The 16,944-nt window shown below is 39.9% G+C and overlaps 1 protein-coding gene across 1 annotated transcript in view; it reads left to right on the top strand.

Moving 5' to 3' along the window:
* The first annotated feature begins 1,499 nt into the window (after nt 1-1,499).
* The window catches only part of SEC23B (Sec23 homolog B (S. cerevisiae)), a 31,074-nt gene continuing 15,629 nt past the window's right edge, over nt 1,500-16,944 (top strand). The window contains exons 1-9 of the mRNA XM_004687145.2: nt 1,500-2,035; nt 5,041-5,275; nt 6,833-6,890; nt 9,260-9,346; nt 10,556-10,792; nt 10,889-10,974; nt 11,858-12,002; nt 12,469-12,627; nt 13,268-13,383. Coding sequence (XP_004687202.1) covers nt 5,055-5,275; nt 6,833-6,890; nt 9,260-9,346; nt 10,556-10,792; nt 10,889-10,974; nt 11,858-12,002; nt 12,469-12,627; nt 13,268-13,383 — 1,109 coding nt within the window. The 5' untranslated portion in view covers nt 1,500-2,035; nt 5,041-5,054. The remainder of the gene's footprint in view (nt 2,036-5,040; nt 5,276-6,832; nt 6,891-9,259; nt 9,347-10,555; nt 10,793-10,888; nt 10,975-11,857; nt 12,003-12,468; nt 12,628-13,267; nt 13,384-16,944) is intronic.

Below are 16,944 nucleotides of genomic sequence, written 5' to 3'. Positions count from 1 at the left end.
TCAGTGTTGTGCTTTACCCCGCTGCGCCACCAGGGAGGGCCAACATATTATTTTTTTAAGCCATCTTGAGGAGAAAGAGAAATAAAAGGAAGTCTTCTGTGGGGGCCTGACCGACACATGGGAGTTCACCAGGGAAGGAAGGGAGATGAAGCACTTACTTTTAGCAGAGAAGGGCTTGCACTGAGCACAGACGATTGACAGCACATGTGGACTGGGAGAGATCTCGGGTCCAGGCCTGTAAGACTGAAATAGGTAGGTCCAGGAGATTCTTGAGTTCCACAGTAAGAGGCCTTTACACTCTCATGCTTTATAAAGGGGAAACTGTAGAATTTCAAGCAAGAGAATGTCAGGGTCAGAGGTGTCATTTTAAAAACTCTCTATATGCCAACCAGTGAGATCTGTGTATGGGAAATATGAGCAAAGAGATCATTTGAGAGACTGCTGAGTAATCTAGTGAGAGGATGAAGGGTTGAACTAAACAAGTAGATGGAATTGAGACTTATTTAGAATAACAAATCAACATGACCAAGTTATTCACTATTCATTTTACAGTTGTGGGGGGTGAGAGAAGAGAAAAAACTTTTTCTTCTACAATTATTCTGGGTTCTCGGCTGGGTTTCTAACAAAAGGTAGTAAAGTTATAAATTCATGTTTTATATGATATGAGAAAACTTCATAAGGAAATGCAAATCCAAGGAAGTAGTTAAATTGATTTTTTTTTTATGCTCGAGAGGAAAATCATGGGAAAAGGTGATTACACAAAAGCATATGAGCTAAGGGAAATGAATTGGGAGAAACTTAGCAAGGCCTATTCAGTCCAGCACCTCACTGTGGTCTCTCTGCTTCACAGGTAAGGATGTTCCTTTCCATCTGGTGAAGGGAGGGTATTTCTTACATAGATTATATTTTCGTTTCTTGAGTAAGAGAGAACTAATTTGAACTTCTAAATTATACAAATGTAATGGTATATAATTTAACATTATGTTTTAGGAATAAGAAAAATGTAAATTTGTTCAAGGAAACATTACTTTGACAAACTTTTTTATTAATGGCAATTATGTTTCATAGTACATCGACTTAATTTCTGTGGTCTGTATGTGGTTTAAAACTTGATTTTAATAAAAAATGAGATAACTAATGGCAATTTTTGGATGCCTAGCAAAGTTCTAAGAATAGCTTAAAATTTACTTAGCACTATCATTTTACAGAGAGGTCTCTCTGCGCCAGATTAACCAAAGTGCTCGTTTTTTGCCACTTACAAAATGATGCGAAACAGTTGTAATTCATGGTCATAGAAAGTTGTGCTGTATGTAGAAGCTTTGTGTTCCCCTAGTAAAATACGTGAATGTGTCATTTCAATTACTAAACTTCTTTTAGGATGAGAAGAACTGTGCACTAATGCCAATCTCCGCGGCGAGTGTGAAGCTAATCCAGCCCGGGAAAGACAAGGAAACGTTGCAATGTGACAAAAACTAACTTTTCACCTGCTGATTTTAAAAGGATTCTTGCGCGTGCGTCCTTAGGTTTCCGGGAACATGCTCCCTCCGTCCGCCCTTCTCGCACGCACATTTCCTTCCGGTTAGTTTCCGGTTAGCTACCTTCTTCCAGGGCTACACGTCATCGTTCACGCTTCCCGGTTACTAAGGCAATGAAAGGGGCTTCCCACTGCGGTAGTCATATTAGACTAGGGCGAAAGCCCGAGTTGTGCTGGCTGCCGCTTGGCAACAGTTCTGCCATTTCCGGGGTTTTTGAGTAATAAACATTTAGAGGTGAACTTCGATAATCGTGAATCCCGATCAGCTGAGGTTTTGAAGAGTGAGTCACGACTTCCTTGCCCTGTTTCAAGATGGCGGTGCGGCTTCTCTGAGTATCGAGCTTCCTCTCATCTGCCGGAGAGACGCTCTTTGATTGGTCAGCGAACAGGGCCGTGGCTGACGCACAGCGGCGCCGACCAATCGGCGGAGAGCTGAGTTGGACTTGGCGGTGGGAACCGGAGCTGAGTCTTGCCGCGGTGGGTACGGAGGACTGCGACCAGGTAAGTTGGGTACACAGGTAGTAGGGCGCCGAGAGTACGTGTTGTAGGCGGCCCCTGTAGGGGCTCATGGTCTTGCCTCTGGTTGAGGGCTTTCCTCTATAGCCTGTGGGATCGAGGGCATGGGTGACCCAGGGATCCACTAAGACCGATGCGTACCCCACCAAGAGGGAAATGGGAGCCTCACCGACCTACACTTATCCCAGAATCTTGGGGTGCAGAAGAACCCAACCTCCTTTTACAGTTGAGTGACTCGAGATGACGGAAATGACATCTGCTTCGTGATAAAGCTAGAACTAACCCTCGCTCACCGGGCTCTTGAGAATTAAACCTTGCTCTTGAGGTTTTTGTGGCTTGTATGTTCTGAAAAGTTACGGCTTGGTGGAATGAGTGGTTCAGATTTTTTTTCTAGCTGATGGACCTGAAGACTCTTTTAAGTTCATTCAGTCCGGAACTTCATTCATTCATTCATTCAAGTATTGTCTTCTTTAGATACTTTTCCCCTTTGATAATTTGATGTAAATTAACCATCTGTCTAGAAAATTGCACAATCGCCTATGCACGCAATTTTACATACACTTTCAGAGGAGTCATGGACTCTGACATTCCCCTTAGTTTTTGTGCCCGAGTTAAGAAACCGTGCTCTTGAAGTGATGAGGGGAGGAATCTGAGGGAAATGGATAACAGATTTTAATATATAAATACTTGGGTACTAAGGATGGGATCACAACTTTTTAATCATGAAGTTTTTTAAGTGGGGAAACAGTCATGAATGGAGTATGTTGACTAATTGCACAGTTAGAGATTTGTGATATTACAACTTATTTTTATTACTATTTAGTTATGCCTTTGCCACCCAGGAAGCTGCATAAGTACCTTCTGTGTTAACAGTGCTTCAGGTTCCTTCTGAAACTACTTACCAGAAATAACAAATTGAGATCTTTGAATTTTAGTTGGAGCAAACATTGGAATTTTTGTGGTCTGGTTTGTGTGTGTTAGGGTAATTTATTCATTTGCTTTTCTAGCCACATAATATTATTCCCACAGTCCAAACTAGTACGGATCATGGGCACTTACAGTATGGCACTTCTCATAATAACATGGAAATAACTATTTCTCACTATACAGAGTGAGCCCTCGAAGCCATTAATATTATAGATTCCTTAATTTGTCTTTCCCCAGTTTTTTTTAGCCCAAGTGGCAGAAGTGTGTGTTAACCTAACTTTTAGGATGTAAACAGGATATATAAGATACCCATTGGATTTTTCAAGATGGCATTAAAAACAAAACGGGAAATCCTTGTCCCTTCTAATATTGAAATCAGAGCTAAAACAAAGACAAAGCTGGGTAGAAAGGTATCCACAACCACACCAAAAAGAAGATCTTTACATCACCTGACAGGCTCGTGACACTGGTTCTGAATGCATCCCCAGGAGAAACAAGCTTGATCACTGTACCACCATCAAATTCTCCCTGACCACTGAGTCGACCATGAAGAAGATGAGAGATAGTATACTTGTGTTCACTGTGGATGTCAAGGCAAACAAGCTCTGATCTAACAGACTATGAAGAAGCTCCAGACACTGATGGCTAAAGTCAACACCCATATCAGATGTGGTAGAGAGAAGGCTTATGGTTCAGCTGCTTCCCAATTACAGTGCTTTGGATGATGCCAACAAAATTGAGTTGAAATAGTTAACTAAATACAAGTATTTTCACTATAAAATAAAAGGCATAGATAGCACCTAATGGATTTAGCATTTTCTAGCTTTGTAAAACGTAGTCTGAATGACTGTTTTACTAACTGGAATCTTTCAAGACATGAACATAAGCACCATAGTGAGGAGAGGGGTCTTGGTAAAACTTAGTGTGATTACAAGCTTTCCTTAATAATTTCAGTGATCTCAAGTAGAAATAGTTTGGCTGAGTGTGGTAGCCAAAGTGGTGACTGTTCCCATTATGAATTGGTGTCTCATCTGTATCCAGTTCTTTTCTCCACAGTTAATAAAAGGAGCAGAGAAAGGGTATAAATACAAAGTTTCACTTTGTGGGTCTGCTAACTCTAAGTAGCCTATTTGGCCACCATTTTTGTTACCTATAGTTCTGCATTCCTGTACAAGGTCAGAACTGCCCAGTCAATCAGTTATAAGAGCTCAACTCTGCAAGGAGCCTTTCAGATCAGTCAAGAGCAGAAAGTTTGGTCACCCTGAGAACGGTAATATGTATCAAGAGGTATGACATATGATCAAGAATGCCTAGGGTTGGGAGCTATTGATGTGTGACAAGGGACTCCAGAAGCTGATCAGAGGAAGCCTTGATAAGATTGGACCTAGGGCTTAATTTCAGTCTCAATACTGAGTCACCAAGCAAATGAGAAGTCTGGGGGGCAGACTCATGACCCTGATGCTATAGATGATGGAACGCATTTTCTGGTTTCACCCCTTTCTTTTATCTTTGTCCTTCCCCTCACAACGGATGTTGTCTGATTATTCTAAGAATAAAAAGGCCAGGATCTGGCTCTTTCAGCACCAACCTGCATTGTACAGTTTGCTTCACAGCTCCTGTTTGTCAGTGGGGTGTCATCAATGCAGCATTACTGGGATGTAAAATTTAGTACAGTCTTTAACAGAGCAGAGATGGAAAGTGATTAGGTAGAAAGATAGCCAGATATAAAACAGAATTTGAGACTTACTTTGATGTGTTATGGTAATGAGGTTAAAAATGAATATTACTCAACTACTTGTGGTTTAGAGGTGACCAAATGATTGTAAACCTCCCATTCCTTTTATTGATTTATTTCTAAGTACGGAAGTGAAGAGTGAGAAAGAGATACGTTATCGAAGGAATCTGTGTAGTTAATTGTTTTGGGGGCTCAAAGATAAAGGAAATATTGATGTCCTGTAGCAACAGATTCTTCCAAATTAAATATCTAAGAAACACTGCATTATATGACCATCTGGTTGAAATTTAGCTGAGTATTTCACATACAGTTAATGCCTTGTCTTCAGTTCCTTTTTAGACAATGGCAACATATCTGGAGTTCATTCAGCAGAATGAAGAACGGGATGGTGTGCGGTTTAGTTGGAATGTGTGGCCTTCCAGCCGACTGGAAGCTACGAGAATGGTGGTTCCCCTGGCTTGTCTCCTCACTCCTTTAAAGGAACGTCCAGATCTGCCTCCTGTACAGTATGAGCCTGTGCTTTGCAGCAGGCCAACCTGCAAAGCCATCCTCAATCCACTTTGGTATGAATTCTTATAAAACTTTGTAAAAAAGATGAGTACAGAAAATTATGGCTTTTTTTGTGGTTTTTATGAAAATAATTCATTTTGGCCAAGTTGTCACAGTTGACATGAGTAGGAGGTAGTGGGATTCTTAGATGATAAGTACTTGAAGCAGTCACCTTTGCCTGATATTCTAGATTAAATGAAAAGTTATGGGAATGAGATAGTGGGGAAAGGCTTCACTAGAGACAGAGTAGGGAGCAGAACAGGCAGATCAACGAAGCATACTGCTGAAGGGAGCAGTGGGTGGGTCAGGAGACGTCTGCCACGCCATGTGGTCACCTCTGGGGCAGGCGGGAATTGAACTCATGCAGAAGTGGCTTTTAGCTTCTTACTGTGGTGCTTTAACCCTCTGCGCCAGGGAGGGCCCTAAACAGTCAGGTTTTAAGGCATTCTCCCCTTTGTCACCTAAACCCACCTGCCCTGCCAAATCCTAATGCTTTAGACAGTTTTCTCCTTCATATCTGGTAGTGTGATACTTTGTGACAGGAAGTAATTGGCAGAGTTTTAAAATTTTTTTTAAGATTTATTTTATTTATTTATGCATACAAGAACTGGGGTACAGGCTAGAGGTGCAGGGGGGTGAGAGGATTCACCAGATACAGAGTGGGGAGCAGAACAGGTAGATTGAAGGGAGCAGTGGTGATTCAGGAGAGGTCTGCCGTGCCATGTGGGTCAGTTCCCTGGCCAGGAATTAAACTCCACTGCTATGACTATGGATAGCTTTGTAGTGATGAGACTTAATCCCTTGTGCCACCAGGGAGGCCCCAAGAATTTTAACTCTTAATGACTTTGTTAAATGTAATTTTTCTGGTCCTGAGTGAGCTATGATAGCCTCTTAGGTAGTATACTGTTTGAAAGAATTTTTGAATGGTGAAGAGGGTCATAAATATTCTTTAAAAGACAATTTTTTTTATGAGGGAACTTTTTTTATTTCCCTTGTTTTTACTTCATGTACCTATCTTTTAAAATGTCAGCTATTCATTGTTGATTTTCTAAATATAGAAAGTGGGGGAAAGCAGTTGGAGGATTGTATTGAAACACTCTAGGAAGTATATCAAGCCAGATGCATGCCTTCTTAACTTTCCTTCAAGTGGACTAAATGTGGTTGAAGTCTGAGAAGCTTTTCCTGTGTGTGAAAAGCCATTTTAGTATTGAAATTTAGTAGTTTCACATGTCTGAACAATAAGGGTGTTAGAAAAATCATGAAAACTATGTTAAGTAGCAGAGCAGAAGGTAATAACCTATAATTTATAGAAACAATGAAAAATTTGAATATTATGTTAGGGAGTTGGAAGAGGAAAAAAGGGTTGACTTCATTGCCATTGTTTGTAGGAAATTTTTGGTATACTTAATAGAACTCAACCTGTAGTGAATATTTTGTCTACAGTTACCCATTTATGCATCAGCACAGAAATACACATCTATGGGATACACCGAACTTTAAGGTTAAATTGAGTGCTTTCTACCTTAAAAGTGAAAATGATACCAGGTTGTAATACTTGTTTTTCCTCACAGTCAGGTTGATTATCGAGCAAAACTTTGGGCATGTAATTTCTGTTTTCAAAGAAATCAGGTATGTGAATTTTTTCTTATATGTACTTTTTATGTTTCATTTTAGTTTATTCTAAAAAAAGTTAAGTGAGGTTGAATTTGTATCTGTCCTGGCAAGTCAGCAGTTCTTGCTGAACTCACGATATTTTTTGATAAATGTGACATTGGACATTGGGTGTGTATTATCTGTTGAATAGTATCTCATTTTTATTACTCAGTCCTTGTCATTTTCTGAGGAAGTCACACAGAATTTCCTCTTTAAAAATAAGTTCTTTTTAGGTAGTGAATATATTGTCCTAGGAAAACAGGTATGATTTTTATATTTCTTTTAATATTTCTAACTAGATAGCGCATGTTATTGAATTTCATTTTCTAGTCTTTTCGTTTTCTAGGCTCCAAGCATCAAAGATTGAGCTTCTTTTGATTTAAAAGTTTTTGAATAAGCAAGCTAAAAGGAGTTCACAAATGACAAGAAACTTTAAAATGAACTTACTATACCAGTGATAGGAATCTTCTAAAATTAGTTTGTGATGAATGTAGCACACCTCCTTACATGTACTAAAAATCACTGCATTGTGCATTTAAAATAGGTGGACTTCGTGGCATATAAAGTACACCTCACTAAAGCCTCTAGAAAAAAATTGTGACCAATATAATGTACAGTGTTCTGTTCTAGCAGATCTTTAGAAATTAATGTATACATTTATTCATGTATTTGGCCATAATTACAATTAATAATTCCATTTTAAGTTACAGAGCACATTAGTTAAGTGATGAAGAGAAAGTATAGGCAGATTTTTAGGTTTATCTCCATGAGAAATTCAGAAGTATATGTAATCTTAAAACATTTTCTGTACCCTGTTGCATTCAGAATTGATGTATATTTTTAATATAATTTGTCCTGAAAATTCTAATACATCATAAGACTTTGTCAATGGACTAAAAAGACAGCCCACGGACTGGACAAAGATACTTGCAAATTGTATACTGAATAAGTGATTAATATTCAGAATATACAAAGTACTCCTAACAGCAACAAAGAAAACTACAACTCAGCTTAAAAATGGGCAAGGGGATTGAATAGATATTTCTCCCAAGATCTTCAGGTGCCCAATGAGCCCATGAAAATGCTCAGCATCAATAATTAATGCTGTTTACCAAGTGGCCCAGCAGTTCCACTTCTGGATAGATGCTCAAAGAAATTCACACTAATAAGTGATGCTATTTTGCTGCAAACCAAAATATACTGAATAGTGCTTCCTAATATTGTTAGCTTGAAGAAGTTTATTAGTGTGAGGCTGAAAAAGATAGGGCCCAAGGAAGACAAGCTGCCTGTGTTCAATCCCAGTTCAACTATTTCCTGGCCATGCAACTTTGTACTATATTATTCTGAGCTGCATCATTTTATATAATCAATAGATGGTGATAAAATCTGGAATAAATAACCATATGTGTTACTTTAAAATGAGTCTTACTCAGGTTTATCTTACTAACTTATGGAACCTGATGGTGGGTCTGATATAAGTGTTGTACCACAGAGAAAATATTGAAAGCTGTAAGATCTTGAAAGATGTCTTGTGTTTGTAGCAGCATGTTTCACAAAAGTTAAAATGTGCAAGTGACCCAAATAAGCTAGTCACAAAGACAAATCTGATATATTTCTATTTTTAGAGGTACTAGTCAGATTCAGTCAGAAATTGGAATGTGTTTTCCAGGGCCTGGAAGAAAATGGGGAGTTTTTCATAAGTTCATGTTCTAGTTTTGCAAGAATAAAAGAATTGTGTAGATACATTGTCAGACAGTTGCGCAGCATTTTGGGTGTATTTATACTGTAAAAAAGATTAGGATGGTAAAGTTTATATGTGTTTTATCACAATAAGAAAATTGGAGAAACAAGTCAACAAGCTGTGAATTTAAAGTGCTTGCAGAGAGTGAAAAAGAAAAGTGCCATTGTTAAGCACAAAAAGCAGGTTACAAAACTACATATTTTAGCTCCACTTAAGTGGAAGAAGTCTGGAAGAAAACATACTAAGATGTTGACAATAACTACCTCTAAGTGAGATTGTGAGGGTTTTCTCTTCCTGTTTTCTTATATTTTCCAGTATTTGCCAATTTTTAAAAATAATATAATAATATAATTTTACATCATTTTGTGCCTTTTCCCATCTCAGTTGTATTTGCCAATTTTTCCTAAAAATCTTAGCTTTGGTTTTCCAGGACAACATTAAGAAAGAGTTTTAAATAGTGTGTTTTTAAAATAACTTCAAAATTACAGTGTAACCTGAAATTACATTTGAAAAAGTTGTAACATGATATAAATATAAGGCAAGGTTAAAAATTTTAAATTCTGATTTTTGTATTTAATTGCATTGTTCTTTGTGTTCTCGTCAGTTCCCTCCAGCTTATGCAGGCATATCTGAGGTGAATCAGCCTGCTGAATTGATGCCCCAGTTTTCTACAATTGAGTACATGATACAGGTGATTTGTTTGTTATACATTTTATAAGCACTGTTAAGTTTTGCGTTTCTCTTAAAATATTTTTGTTTTCTGTGTCTCTAACATTTCTAGGCAATTTAAAGATGTGACTGCAGCAGTATCCTATTTATTAGTTTATGATAGCATTTACTTACGGCACTTTTTCAGGGCTTGAGAGAAAGCTACAAAAATGTTAGCCCTAATTCATTTCAAAATCTGTCCTCCACAATTTCTCCATCTTATTTGAAGTAGTCTATCTCCTAGATATTCAACTTCAAACTTCAGGCTCCTCCTTGACTTCTTTCTGTCTCTCAAGTCCTGTATCTAATCCACTAGGAAATCCCATTTGGTCTATATTCAGATTTTATCTAGAAACCAACTACATCTTTCTTCCTATTGCTCTTATTTCAGGTCATCCCTACTTCTCACTGGAATTTATTGGGTAGTCTTTTAACTTTGCTCCCTCCCTTTTCCCTTACCCACTTATATTTTATTCTTAATGAAGCTGCCACTGTAACTTTTTAAAAACATATATTACTTCTTTGTTTTGAAACTTCCAATGGTGAAAATGACTCTAGAGCTCCTTGAACTTGCCCTGTGATACCACTTTGATCTCAGCCTTTATTAATGTCCTTATTCAGCCAAGTAGGGCTATTTGATTTTCTCAATTGGAAACACTCCTGCCCATGGGCCTTTGCTCCAGCTTTTCTCAGGCAGAAACTCTTTCCCCTATGTATGAGTTAACCTCTTCTTTTTTTCCTCCAGGTTTCTGCTCAAATGTTATTTTCTTAATGAGACTGCCCCTATCTTCCATTTAACACAAGTAGTGTTAAATACCTGCCCCCTATTTTCACTCTTGCTGTTTTCAATCTTCCTTACCTTTTCTTATCCAGAAAGCTAGCTCTCGAAGCAAGCAGGGATCCTTGTTCTTTAGGTTCCTTTATATATCTCAGGACTTGGAACAATGACTAATTTATGGAAGGGATTCAAACAATGTAGAAAGAGTTTTTGGAGACAAATAATTCTTACATTTAGTTTGTTGTAATGGACTTGCCATTTAATGAAAAGTAAATAGAGGTTTGTCTCTGTGGCCTTATTCCCTGGCATTAAATATCAATGAAGACTTGTTATTTACATACCTGATTTGCTTTTAAAAGAACTCCTTAATGCTTGTTGTGTGTTGATCACTGCACCTTTTTTCTTTGCTCAAAGCGAGGTGCTCAGTCCCCTCTGATCTTCCTTTATGTGGTTGACACATGCCTGGAAGAAGATGATCTTCAAGCACTCAAAGAATCCCTCCAAATGTCCCTGAGTCTCCTTCCTCCTGATGCTCTGGTGGGTTTGATCACATTTGGGAGGATGGTGCAAGTTCACGAACTCAGCTGTGAAGGAATCTCCAAAAGTTATGTCTTCCGAGGGACCAAGGATTTAACTGCAAAACAAATACAGGTTTGTACCCAAGCAGGAGTAGAAAATTTCTTTAAAAATTAGTCATTCATTTTTAGTATTATGGGAATGAGTTTTTTTTTTTTTTTTTTTTTTTAGGACATGTTGGGCCTGACCAAAACTGCCATTCCCATGCAGCAAGCAAGACCCGCTCAGTCACAGGAGCACCCTTTTGCTTCAAGCAGGTGAGCCACCAACAGTGTTGTGCAGGCAGTAGTGGGCATGCAGTAGGAGTCGGCAGAGAAAAATGTTAAGACTGTTATTTCCTCATTTTTAGATTTTAAAAAATAGTGTTAAGCCTAGTGGATATTCAGTGTTTGATAATATAGCTAACAAATTAGTATATATTTAAAATTTATAGCAGATTATATAAACACGCACCATAAGTGGCATTTTGCTTACAGTATTTTTCCTGTTAATGTTATATCATCACAAAGGCCTAAAGACCACTGGATGCAGTCATTCCCCTCCTTTTAGACACTCGTCCTTTTTACTTCATAAGTAAAGCTGGGAAAATGGAAATGGTTTCTGTTGCGCTATGACAAACCAACTTGAGATGAAGGCACTTAACTTCACTTAGCCTATTGAGTGTTTTCAGCCTCCATGGGTGGAGTTAATGACATATTGTCAAATGATTTATAAAATGCTGGGGATAATCTCACTCACTGGAATGACGCCAATGTGTCTCTGTTTATTATTTCCAAGGCTCAACAGAAACACAAACTGTGAATCTTTAGAATGATGAAGATTGTTCTCTTAAATGAACCTTTTATGAACTGAATTTATGTAAGGCGTGTCTTTAGTATTTCTTGGCTGCTTAAAATTTAATTGAACTGGTTTCTTTAAATTCACTTTTCTTACCATGCAGTATATAAAAATAACTATATACTAGGCTTTTAAATTATATTCTTGAATAGAATTGCTTTGAGTTGTTAGAAACAACTTGGAAAAACATTACAAGTGTATTCTGAATAACTTTGAAAGAGCAATAACTATATTTCTTCTCAGGCTGAAAGCCAGAGTTATTTATTAAACCAAGATTAATGAGTCTCTTTAAAAATCATGCAGATTTCTACAGCCTATTCATAAGATTGACATGAACCTCACTGATCTTCTTGGGGAGCTGCAGAGGGACCCATGGCCTGTAACTCAGGGGAAGAGACCTTTGCGATCCACCGGTGTTGCTTTGTCCATTGCTGTTGGCTTGTTGGAGGTACTTAGAATATGCCATGACTGCTGAAACCGCACAAGTTTGTTTTCAGAAGTTATGTGTGATGGCTCGTTTGAAATTTATGACCTAAGTAAACTGATTCCATTAACGTATCCAAAATTGCTGTTGTCGTTATTGTTAGGAACCCCTCATTGAAGGAACCCCTCGCTGTTTTCAAAACAAGCCAAAAATTTTCATGAGATACACAGGTCCATTAGAGTAGTAGAAATAGTTCTCATGAGATATACAAACCCTTTAGGGCAATGGAAGTTCTCAAGTAAATGGTGTACAGGTCATAAGAAATAAGGACGCTTCTCTGTAGTGTCAGTTTCATTATTCTGTACAGTCATCAATAGTCAGAAGAGTTAAAAGAGAACTCGTATTTGGAATGTTGCCTTAGGTAAAGGACAGTGGAAACATGCTTGGGGTGATGTCGTTTGCTCTAAAATGCTGCCTTTTGCTATTTTAGGGTACCTTCCCAAACACAGGAGCCAGGATTATGTTGTTTACTGGGGGTCCCCCTACCCAAGGGCCTGGCATGGTGGTTGGAGATGAATTAAAGGTTCCTATTCGTTCCTGGCATGATATTGAGAAAGACAATGCACGTTTCATGAAAAAGGCAACCAAGGTAGGTACTGCTGCATGTGAACTGTTGTAGTAACCCAGGCCTAGACTTTGGCCACTGTGGAGTGACAGCTACTTTGCTGAGACACTGTTTATGGTCAGCAAGATGTTCTTGCTTACATGTCCTTGCAGATTTTGACTGCTGTTAAATTGTTGCTCCAACTCTGAGACCTTAGAGTCGATGACTTTTTATGACTTTTTAAAAAAAGATTTATTTATGTATACAAGAACTGGGGTACAGGCCAGAGGTGCGGGAGGTAAGAAGATTCACCAGAGACAGAATAGGGAGCAGAACAGGCAGATCAACAGAAATACACTGCTGAGGGGAGCAATGGGCAAGACAGAAGCAGTCCTCTGTGCCACGTGGGTCAGCTCCCTTACTGGGGATCGAACTTGTGTTTTGGTGGCTGCAGATAGTTTCATAGCACTGTGTGCTCCAACTCATTGCACCACCAGGGAGGACCCGGGAGTAGATGGCTTGAAAATTGTCAAATTTGTTTTGCGATTAAAAACTAAATGGCTCTTTGTATGTTTTAAAGAAAAGGGTCTCTGTGGTCCTGTATTTGAATGCATGCGTTTGTTGTGTAAGGCATACTTAGTGACTAATGTTACTGGTTTATAAAGTAGTTTCTTTCTCTTCACAGCACTATGAGATGCTTGCTAATCGAGCGGCTACTAATGGTCACTGCATTGATATTTATGCTTGCGCCTTGGATCAAACTGGACTTTTGGAGATGAAGTGTTGTACAAATCTGACTGGGTATGTTGATAGCCCATATCTGAGAAAAGTGAGAGTTCATTATAAGGAAAGAGAAATGAGTATGACAGAACCACCAGAATAGGCAAGGCCTGCTTAGATAAACTTTCAGATAGCTCTGGACTGGGGACAGTGTGTGTTGTCTTAAAGGAAAAGCAGTGATTAGCAAGCAGGTCCCAAGGGCTCCCTTGGGTCAGTCACAGCAGAGTAATTTCATTTCTTCCTTAACGTTGTTACAGTCCCCAGGTAGGAAAACAAATTGTCATGGAGTAGGTTGTCTTCAGCAAGGCACTTCCCTGTGTATGGGGGCAAGTGGGGTCCCCTAACACAACTAGAGTAGCCCAGTTAGGAGACCTTCACTTACCTCATGACTGACATTAGCACATTTCAGCCCACCTTGCAGGGTGGGCTAAGTCCTTATCTGTGCGCAGGTTGCAGTGAAGGGCCGTGCCTCTCACAGTGCTTGGTGTCTGACCGGGACCTCCAGGGCTCTTGGGCACTGATTAGATGGACATCTTTGGGTCTCAACCCAGACCCCCGTCAGAAACTTTGGGGCTGTTGTAGCACAGCAGTCAACTTAAACAAGTGCCATGGGGCATTTGGTGCACATGAAAGAGTGAAAACTGCTGATGGCAGCACTACTGTGAATCCCCCTGGGAACTTAAAAATGCCTTTGCTTGTCCCTGTGGCCCCCAGAGACTCTGATTTAATCAGTGTAGGATGTCGGGCAGCAGCTGCATTTTTAAACTCCCCAAGCAGAGTTTTGTTGTGTTTTTTTGTTGAGGTAGCATTGGTTTACAACACTGTGTATGATTCACCGGTGCGGATTCACAGCTTTTCAGATGTATGTCCCCAAGGAGTTTTAAAGTGGAACAGAATTTGAAAACCGCTCATGTGGGTGCTTCGTGCCCAAAGTGAGCGCAGGCAGTGGCAGTCTCACTTGTCAGAAATACAGCATGTTAAGCCTTATCCTAGACCTACTGAACCAGTCTGCAGGCGAACGTGATGCTAAGTGATCTGCATGGGCAGACCAATTTGAGAAACACACATACGGCTTGGAGTGTGTCGAGGATATTACCTCTCTGACTGCTCCTGGGTGATGCAGCTAGTCCTCACTGCATCAAGGGGGGAAGGGTAGAAGATAGGACTGGCTTCCCCTGAAGCTGTCCTGGAGGGCTGCACTTGTCAGGTGACAGTCCTGAGTAGCACCGACATAGTTTTATCAGTGAGCCACATTTAATAAGATGAACACCTCCCCGTGTTCGCTTGCAGTGCTTGACTTGGAGCATCCACAGTGTTTGTGACTATCCCCGAGGCTAAGGATTTATTTAGTTTTGCATAGATCTGGGGTATGGGCTTAATGAGGTCTTTGACTCCTGAATGATTTAGTATTTAGGTCACATCACCTGACACAGTTACAGTATCAGGAGAAGTCTTAGCTGTGACATTTAAAAGTAAAGAACAGATTGTAAGGTATTGATTGCTCAAGGTGAGCCAACAGTTTACCAGCAGCTGCAAAGACAAGGTCAGTTAGTAGGCTGGGTTAAAGGTATCAGTTATCTTCAGAGTTTACAGTCTTGGTTTCCTTGACTCTCGTCATACTGTATCCAGGTTATATCATCATTTTCATTTCCAGTTTACAAGAAGGTAGAGATGCACTGGAGACGTGCAAAAAGAAACAGTAATAGTATAAAAGCAATTGAAACCATGTCATGGGGAGCACGGTTGAAGGATTTGGAAAAGACTAAAGACAGATCAGGGTGTGAGAACTATAGTCAACACTTAAAGGTTTAACTCAAGGCAGAGGAATCAGATTTGTTCTATATGTGACCAAGAGCTAGAGCTAGAACGAGAGGTAGAAACTGGAAAGGAAGAGCTTCCTAAATATTTATTTTTGCATAGAAGGATTGGGGTGCTAGAGACAGAGGGGATGAGAGGGTTCACTGAGAAGAGTGGGGAGAGCAGTTGGATTCACTCCAATACACTGCTAAGGGGAGCAGCAGGAGAGACAGGAGAGGTCTGCTGCACCACATGCGGGTCAGCTCCTTGGCTGGGGATCGATCTCAGGCCTTAGGGGTGATAACCCTAAGGCTTTATCCCTAGGTCACCAGGGAGGCCCAGATCTTTCTAAACAGCACAGCATGGGATGGACCGCCTCGGAGGGAGTAAGCTCAATATGTTGGTTCCCCCACCATGTCTAGTCTGGATGATAACCTGGCAAGTGTTTTCTGCTGCACAAGGCGGAGTTGTGTCAGAATTAGGTGTATGTGGGTGTGACAGATTTGTTTCTCTCACTGAGTTGGGGAGCCAGGGCTGGTGTCTATTTCACTGTCATCAGAGGCTGTGTTGTTGCACTGCATTAATGTGCTAGCCGTACTTCAGGAGAGTTCCAGATATTGGACATACTATAGCAGAAGGAAAGAAAAGAAAGGAGGAAGGACATCCCCTTCTTACAAGAATGACCCCCCACAAGTCAAAGGCCACTTCCAAAAGTCACTGCAGAGTCACATGACCACATGCAAGGCACACTGGGGAAGAGTCTTTATTGTAGGAAACCATGGGTCCCTTCACTATGATGAAACTGGATGCATTCAGAGTGGTATGGGCAGAGACATCCCATCACTAAGGAAGAGGAGGGTGGATCTTCAGTACCAAGTTAGCCTGTCTGTCATTGGAGGAATCAGACACTGAGGTTTATTGCATCCAAGAACTGGGGCACAGGACAGAGGTGCAGGGAGGTGAGAGGATTCACTAGACACAGAGTGGGGAGCAGAAGAGGCAGATTGATTGAAGTACACTGCTGAGGGGCGCAGTAGGCGAGCCAGGAGAGGTCTGCCACGCCATGTGGGTCACCTTCCTGGCTGGGTTCGAACTTCTAGTCCAGTGGCTACTGCTAGCCTCATAGTGCTGTGCTTTAACCCATTGCGTCAGCAGGGAGGTCGACTCTCCCTAATCCTAGGGTACTGTTTTATAACTGATGATGAGGAGGCACCTAACTGCATGAAGCTCTGCTAACCTGCCCCAGGTACATAGACTGTTGACATTTGAACAGTATTTTATTTAACTTCCCAAAGGGAGGAATATAGATATTCACGCACTAGAAGAAATAATTCATGAAAAGCCAAGGATTCAATGTTTTAAGTCAGTGAAAAGGATTTTTCACAGGCTTGGGTATTTTCCCATACTAAAATAGTGTGAGAGAAATTGGAGATGTTTTCTCAGTAGATCACTGATTGAAGAACTTTTTTTTTCTTAATCTTTTTTTCCCTCAAGTTTTGACTTTGAAATAATTACAAATCATAACAAATTGCAAAAATAATAGAAGGCTGTCCAAATGCTTTATCTAGCAATTCCCATTGGTAGCAGCTTAATATAAATGCCTTATAATAAAATGAGGAAATTGACATTGGCACAAAACAATCTTATATATGAGTTGGATTTCACCATGCACTTATTTTGGCAATAAGGGTATAATGTATAGTTCTGTGAGATCTTATCTTTTTATCATCAGCTGTTTTAAAAATGTCTTTGCCAGTGTAAGTTGAACTTGCTGTTTTCTATTTA

The sequence above is a fragment of the Condylura cristata genome, unplaced genomic scaffold, assembly GCF_000260355.1.
Source record: "Condylura cristata isolate star-nosed mole 26May11 unplaced genomic scaffold, ConCri1.0 scaffold00022, whole genome shotgun sequence".
Classification (NCBI taxonomy): Eukaryota; Metazoa; Chordata; class Mammalia; order Eulipotyphla; family Talpidae; genus Condylura; species Condylura cristata.
Note: the sequence above shows the minus strand (reverse complement) of the source record. Positions and strands in the feature narration are given on the sequence as shown.